We start from the raw sequence: 8,355 nt of genomic DNA on the forward strand, positions 1-8,355 counted from the left end.
AGCTTGTTTTATGTTAGTTTGGTGAAGTCAAATCAAGGTTTTTTATACTCTTTTGAGACTAAATTGCTTTACCTCAACATGTCTTTGCCTCAAGAAATATAGCAGTAGCCACCAGCTGGTTAGGCGTGTGGACCAGAATGGAACGTAACTTCTGGGTGGTTAATTGTGAGATATATCAAATCAGTCTTTCCGCACATGCCCTAATGTGTTTAAACAAATGGAAGCATTAATTCCATCTGTTTGCATTAGTACGTTAATACTGACACCCCTAGTCAGGATAATTATATAGTTTAATCTGGTTTTTATCACCTGTATTTAAAATGAGATGAACAGAACTTCAGTCAAACAATTACACACGACATATGTCACTGGTTCATTATTTATTTTAAAAAACTGAAATTCAGAAACAAGGTGTTAAACTCTAACCTAACTGCTTTCATGGGAATTAGAATGGTCAGTATCAACCAGATGCTGCTTATCAAATATACTTGGTTCATCAGTCATCCTCAGTGTGAGCACCAGTGTGGTCTGGAGCATTCAGGAATGGACGTCCCAGCAAGTTCTGCCCACGATCAATACGTTTTATGCTCAGCGAAACTATAAAATACCCAACAGTTACATTTCACTCTCCAGGCCTCAGCTAGCAGTACGGCTTGTTTGATAGGGTTGCAGGAGAAAGACTCTTCATATGTTTGCAAAGCAGCATCTGAACAAACCACAAGACTTCTGTAACAATGTCTTTTGGACCAACCAGACCCAAGTAGAGATGATTAATACAGAAAATAACCAACTGCATCTCAACATAAATACACTAACTCATGCCAACTGTCTAGCACGGTGGTGGAGGGATGATTATTTAGGCTTCTTCTGCAGCCACAGGATCTGGACACCTTGAGTGGACCATGAGCTTCTGTGGATACCAAATTATTCTGTAGACAAATTTGAGTCCATCTGTCTGACGGCTAAAACTTGGCAGAAAATCTCTCATGCAACAGGACAATGGGCCTCATTCACCAATATCTTCTTATAAATTTTCTTAAATTTGTTCTTAACTTGTTGGTACCAGACGTCCCGCGGCTGAGACGGGACAGATAAATATGTAATTTTACTCAGTCTCCTTTCCAAGTGTAACCTGTGAATTTCTGCGTTGTGCTGGATGTAAAGTTGCCATGTCACGTGATCTCTTGGAGAAACAGACTGTTTATTTTCTGTCCTGAAGTCAACAAAGAAAAATAAAAGAACACTGTGGACGTCTGCCCACTTCAGTTCCGCTCCTACAGGAGAATTGTACTAAAGGGCATGTATGCTATGCAAAAGCAATATACATTCATTTCACATATTGTAGACGTGCATTTATCTTTACATATCTGAGGACAAAGAAAAAGAGAAGAATACTGTGTAAGTCTGCCCACTCCAGTTCATATACAATTAAAACAGAACAAAATTTAAGCTAGGGAATATTTCTCCACAACCGTCGACACGCTACGATTATCAAATCATCAGATAGAAACACATTGTTTGGATGATAGAAATAAAAATTCACACAAAAACTATAAGAAACAATAGGCAGGGTTAAGATAATGAAATGAATAAATGATGGTGGCACGCACCTCGCCTACAGGAGAACTCTACAAAAGGGGAGGGGTATGGGAGCTTGTGGAATTTAAAGGAGGATCCCAAAAAGACGGAACCAGGAAGGAGGGGGTGTGACCTAAAGTGAAATACAGCGATTTTAAGCGATCCCTTCAGGTATATGAACACTTAAACAGATTTTGTGTAATTATAAACTAGTGTTCAAGGTTACACAAGTACCTACTCAAGTTACACACTATTGGAATAGATCGTTAAAATTATTATAGACATTAGGACTGCGACTTATTCATGAATTAATTAAATAGAAAAAAAAAGTTTAATTTCCCTCTGTGGGAAATTATGTTAGGACATGGTCTTGGTATATTTTAAATAAAATTCTTTATAAAATTTCAACTTATTGGAAAAATCTGTAACACTGTAATTAGGCCCGAGCACCGAAGGCGGTGCGAAGGCCTGTTGTAATTGCTCCGTTTCTTCCTTATTCTTCTTCTTCTTCTTAAACATTGGAGGCATTTTTGGGGACCTGAACATGCCTAATTTTGCGCACCCCCCCAAAGGAATGTGAAAAATTCGATATTTTGGGGTGCTCGGGACTGTTTGGGCAAAATTGCACGAGAGCGCCACCTATTTATGGTGCCCCGCCACTGCACATCATCGATCTTTATGGAATTTGCAACACTTATTCTAAATGTTGGGGCAAACAAAAAATTCTCTTGGAGCGACATCCTAAAACCAACAGGAAGTCGGCCATTTTGGGTCAAAGTCGCCATTTTGGCGTTTTACTGACATTTTCAAAATCTATCTCCTCCTAGAGATTTTATCGTACCGCTACCAAAATAGCTCAGGATGTTCAGAAGGCATGTGTCTTTAAAAGTTATTGAAAGTTTTCTAATAGGAGAAAGGGCATGGAGGGGACGGGGCCTCAAAGTTTGACATCTCGCCGTGAAGAACGAAAGTGATATAACTTCCACATAAAACAATATATCTGAACCAAAATGGCCATGTATGATGCCAGTCGGATCCTGAACACATCTACATGTCAATATTTGGGTTATGAATTGGCCACGCCCCCTGGTGACAGGAAGTCATGGTTTTTACTTGGAAACCCATTTCTCTGTCTTTTTGGACACAACCAGGTCCAAACTGGGTCAGACAGCAGAAAACAAGTTGGTGATGATATCCAGTGAAAACTGTTGCTCTACGCTGAAGGGCGAAACCGTGGCGCCATGGCGAACTTCGATAAGACGCCATGACATCATAAATCACTATAAATCCCTCAATTCTGATTCAATCCCCATCAGACTTGCAGAGATTAATCAGGGTCTGGCCCTGAACAGATCCATATGACCAATTCCAGACTAGCCCTAAGCCCCGCCCACTTCCAACAGGAAGTGTTTTTTTTTCAGACGCCGGGGTCCATATCCTCAGGAATGAAACTTACACACTTGAAAGTGCTTCACAACAGGTCAAACCCTTTCATGATACCACAATAAAAATCTCAAGTTCCTTCGTCAAACGTAACCATGGCGAATAGTGGTCCGACGCCATCAAACAGGAAGTACTTGTGACTGACCCATTGTAACGTTGATCTCCACCAGACCTGGCAGGAAGGAACACGGTCAGGCCTAGAACTCAGCCACATTGACATATGCTGGAAAAATTGCAATATGGCTCTATAGCGCCCCCTACAAATATTTATTTGATCATATCTGCCCACTACATTGAGCGATATGGCTGAAATGCAGTATATTGATAGAACTTGGGAGGATGTACAAAAAAGCCTCTTGGACCTATATGATAACTACAACAGGAAGTCGGCCATTTTGAAAAAAGTGTCATTTTTGGGGTCATTTTTGCATGTTTCTTTGCCTTGCATTTGAACAAACTCCTCCTACAGATTTTATCGTATTTACCTCAAACTCAGTCTGAACACTCCAGAGGCATGTGTGGTCAAAAGTTATTGAAAATTTTCTAATAGGAGGTGGCGTTCAGCAGCGGCGCCTCATCAAGTTTTGATGTTTCGCCATCAAGCACGGAATCCATTATTTCTGAAATACAACACTCATTCTGTAGCAAACTGCACATGTGTCACTTCAGTTCCATGCCGACCACATCTACAAGTCCTGATGTTGTCATCTGGACATTGCTCAACGCTGCATGGCGAGACCGTGGCGCCATGACAAGGTTGGATAAAACACCATGACATCATTATTGAGTATAAATCCCTCAATTTTCATCCAATCAGCATCACACTTGCACTGATTAATCAGAGTCTGCTTCTTAACAGATATATGTAATTACTTCTGGTCTTGGCCTAAGCCCCGCCCACTTGAAACAGGAAGTGCCTTTTTCCTGCAGCAGGGTCCCTCTCGTCAGGGATTAACCTCCCACACTCAAAAGTGCTTGAGATGAGGTCAAACCCTTTCATGATATAAGAGAAAAAAAACCTCAAGTTCCTTCCTCAAGCAAAACATGGCAAATGGCGTCCACCGCCATGAAACAGGAAGTACTTGTAACTGACCCAATGTACTCCTGATCTCCACCAAACTTGGCAGGAAGGACAGTGGTCAGGCCTGGAACTGATTCAAATACACATATGCTGGTAATATGGCTCTATAGCGCCCCCTGTATATATTTCATCTTTCTGCTCCAACCACTGCTTTGAATTACATGGTAAAATGTGGCATATTTATTTAACATGCCAGGACAAACAAAAAAGCCTCTTCATGTCCTTTAAGTTCTCAACACCATAGCCCCCTGGGAACAGGAAGTCCCAACATTTTAACCCTTTATCCTCTGTATAACTAATTCTAACTCATTGATATCATCCTTCATGAACTCATGGTTGAAAATTTGACTGACTTCTTACAGCAGCATGATTAAAATGGCTTTCTGTGATGGTTTAAATCATTCGCCATTATACAGGAAGTGGCACTAACCCTGCTGTCAGTTGACCAATTGAGCTAATATTTTCCTGTTCTCATCAGAGATCCAACCTGAACATTTGTCCTACATTAAAACAAATTTACCACCACCTAGTGGCCACGTGGAATTTTCCTCTTGATGAAATCATGCTCCAGTTTGTGGGAATTCAACACAGTTTGTAAGAAACAAGGTCATGAATGCTTCAGATGTCATCACTGGACAGGCTGAGGTGCAAGTTGATCCTCCCATGAGGAAAATCACCTCTTGATGTAGATAAACTCTGGAAGAATGGGTTTATGGCTGTGGGCGACAGCGGCTGTGCTGCTGGAGGGAGGTTGCAGGGTGATGGGGCGGTGCAATAGGCCGAAGCGGCGCCAGAGGTGCGAGGGCCTCCAACGCTGCTTGCAGCTTTAATTTTATTATTATTTTTTAAATAACTGGACAAACGCTGACTTTGTTCAAACATGTCAGCGTTTGTCAGATATTCATAAGAGTACTCCTGAGAAGAAATCAGAGATATAGCCTTTTTATGAATTCCACAGTCTTACTAAAAAAAAGTTTTTAAGGACTTAAGAACATATTTGTTTTTATAAACAGTTGATGAATGAGGCCCAATGATTCCAAACAGCAGACACAACAGAATGACAGAAAAAGAATCAAGGTGTTGACATGATCCAGTCAAAGTCCAGACCTCAGCCTGGTTGAAATGCTGCGGTGGGACCTTCAGGAAGCTGCAGAAACCAATGAACCTCAATGAACTGGAGCAGCAATGGAAGGAAAAGTGGACCAAAACCCATCCATGAGCGACTAATAATGCAGAGAAAACCATCACTTCAACTTATTGTTGCTAAATGAGCTTCTGCAAGCTGCTGAATCATGTGGTGGACTTTGTTTTTCTCACACTGATTCTGCATTTTTAGTTTTTGTTCTCCCATCTGAGGTCATATTTACCAAACTCTAGAACCTGAAGAGGGCCAGATGGTCTTTTCTTATGTTCTTATACATAAACCTTAAAAGTGAGAGAGGTTAAACTTTCTTTTTCACAGAAATGTTTGGAAATTCAGCCGTCTGCATCTTACAGAGTCTAAGAATACTGAAATCCTGCTCTGAACTAAGTTAAAAAAAACTCAATGAAAATAACTCTTCCTGGTTAAAAAATAATGATCTATTCTTTTCCCAAGAACTTTTCCATGACCTCATTAGCAAAACATCATAGGTTTAAGGAGGATGAGAATCCAACCGCACTCACACTGAGTTCTGCAGAACAATATCCCAAAAAATGTGCATTAAGCACTTTGTCTGTGCAGTCCTTATCTCAGTGTTTTGCATCATTAAGGTTGGTTATTTAAAAAAAAGAAAAAAAGGGAAAAAAAAAAGGAGAAAAATTCACAATGTGCTTATGATTGTAATTTAAATCACATTCGAGGCATGAACAAGTAAATATTCGGCATTGCTTTCTCAATATCAGACAATATCAAAGTTAATAAGAAGATCATTAAAGCTTGTTTGTGTGTATGTGTGTGGAAGTTATAATTCCTGACCTTCCAGTAAGTAATCAGTGGGATCAAAGTAAAGCTCTGCTCCAGCCAGTCCAGTCAATAACAGAATGAGACACTCTGCACGACATTATGTCAGTTTTAATTGGCTCTCTGCACTTTCACACTTTCCCATTAAATTTCCATTTTTATATTTCAGTGTGAAATCGTTTCACTTGCAGAAAATGGATCCTTTTTAAAGCTCCTGTCACTGAGCTGAAGCAGTATCACCACTCCCCACACCTGATGTGCTGCCACACAGCATCTTTAATGGGATGGAGCTCTCCTGTGTTTTAAGAACAGGAAATAAATCCAAAGAGTCGAGTTAAAACTCCCAATTATATGAGTGAGTTAATGGCTTAATATCATGTGTCCAGTATGTTTGGTTGCAGATGCAAACATGAGAATATTTGTTGTTTTTCTCTGCATTGTTTTGCTGCAAGCTGAAGATATTTTGGCATTTGCACACCAAATACTCAAAGTAAGAATCTTGCAGCTGTTTTCTAAAGTGAAATATGATTTAAAAGTATTTTGCATCTTGTAGATGTCTAATGTAAAGCCTTGAAAGCTTATTTTTTTTAAAACCTTCAGAAGTCCTGTCTGAACACAGATACTCCTGCGTCGCTGCGTGAGTGTCAGCGGCACACCCCTCCGGTCACAACAGGCAGCAGAGATGCACCAGACAGAGAAGGAGAGCATCACTGTGATCTCACACACACACCCTTACCTCTCCAGTCTCCATCTGGCATCCTCCGGCACGCGCTTCATCTCGTCCATCTCCCGCTGCAACCGCAGCTGGCGGCGGAAAAGATGCGGGAGGACGCGGCTGCTGCTCGCCGGGACACACCTGCGTCCGGCGGGTGAAACGGAGCGGAGCAGGCGGAGAGGAAGCTGACACGCCACTGAAGCAGAACTGACATGAATTCTGGGAGTATGAGTCCCGATGATTCAGAAGCAACCTGCTGAGGCCTGTTTTCTGCCAACTCACGAATCCGCCTGCATTTGTATGGCAGGCCCAAAGGGACACATTCCACCTACCTTAAGACCACATCTCTTAAATAAAAACTAAAGCATAAATGGCTTTTCTAACTGCTAATGCTTTTTCTTCAAGGTTTCATTAAGCTGATGGATTTCATGTACTGTGTGGTTAAAGTACGTTTCTGTGGTATTGATGATTACACCACATGTAGTGCAAACTACTTTCTTGTCTGAACAAAATTGATGTGAAATATATATGCAAACAGTTTGCAAATAATTTGCTGTCACTAATGTGGCCACTTGCTTCTCTAATTAAAAAAAACATCAAATACAACATTTCTAATGTTTTAGGGGAAACTGAGAAGCAAGAGAACAAAATTAATCAGATAACTGATCCAAACGGGACAATTACAAGAAACAATGACTTCAGTCTTGTCATTCAGGCTGACAAAATCCTGCATTAACCAGTCCTATTATTTTACTATTATCTCATTAATCAATCTCCAAGGAAATATTATATTTCCTAACAGCAGCATTTACACTGAAAACAAGGCTGGACCTAAAAGGGACCCTTGAGGAACACCACAACAAATGGAGACATTAAAAGACTTTTCTCATAAATAAGATTTAAACTGTGAGGAAAATTAGCCTGTAAAACCAATAACTTGTTGAAGTGGACACTGTTATAACTGACTGTGTCAAAGATAGCAGTTAGATATAAAAAAAAAACGATAACAACAGAATAATTGTAGTCAGTCATGATTAAATTAATTACAAACATAATACAATAACATTTCATATCTGACTGCATACATGGATGTTTTTCCCTAAACTGTAAGCCGTAATCAGTGCTTCATTAGTAAGGTGTGTGATTTTTAATTACTCATTGAAGGTGGAGGTTATGGTTAAACATCACTAGATGTTATAAAATGTCTCCTGGCATTTAATAAGTGGCACCAAGGCGTGCTTATTTAAAACCTAGTGTCATTTGTAGAGGAGTTTAATAACTCTTAAAACTCCTCTAGAGTGCTGGCGCCCCCAAGCACTGTCACTTATATGGCCAACAATTTCGAAATCAGGATCATGTAGCTCTGTGGGGTAAATTGTGATGGATAGCTTAACCTTTAGTTGGTCTACTGAGGTTTTCCAGGCATTTATATCCCATCCAGGAGGTTTCCAATCCAGCCACAAAATGCAGTGTTTATTCAAAGATTCTCTCTGGTAAATCCACAATGAGTCATGATAAAACAATTATTTGTCACATTTTTGTAATAAAAAATGATCATTCTCACTATTATGTTGCTAAGAAACCTCTATTTAGACC

General features: G+C 40.1%; 1 protein-coding gene across 1 annotated transcript in view; it reads right to left on the reverse strand.

The window, feature by feature from the left end:
- Positions 1 to 6,893, reverse strand: part of ryr1b (ryanodine receptor 1b (skeletal)) — a 98,202-nt gene extending 91,309 nt beyond the window's left edge. The window contains exon 1 of the mRNA XM_041994341.1: positions 6,781 to 6,893. Coding sequence (XP_041850275.1) covers positions 6,781 to 6,802 — 22 coding nt within the window. The 5' untranslated portion in view covers positions 6,803 to 6,893. The remainder of the gene's footprint in view (positions 1 to 6,780) is intronic.
- Between the last annotated feature and the right edge of the window lie 1,462 nt (positions 6,894 to 8,355).

Source organism: Melanotaenia boesemani, chromosome 9 (genome assembly GCF_017639745.1).
Source record: "Melanotaenia boesemani isolate fMelBoe1 chromosome 9, fMelBoe1.pri, whole genome shotgun sequence".
Lineage (NCBI taxonomy): Eukaryota > Metazoa > Chordata > Actinopteri > Atheriniformes > Melanotaeniidae > Melanotaenia > Melanotaenia boesemani.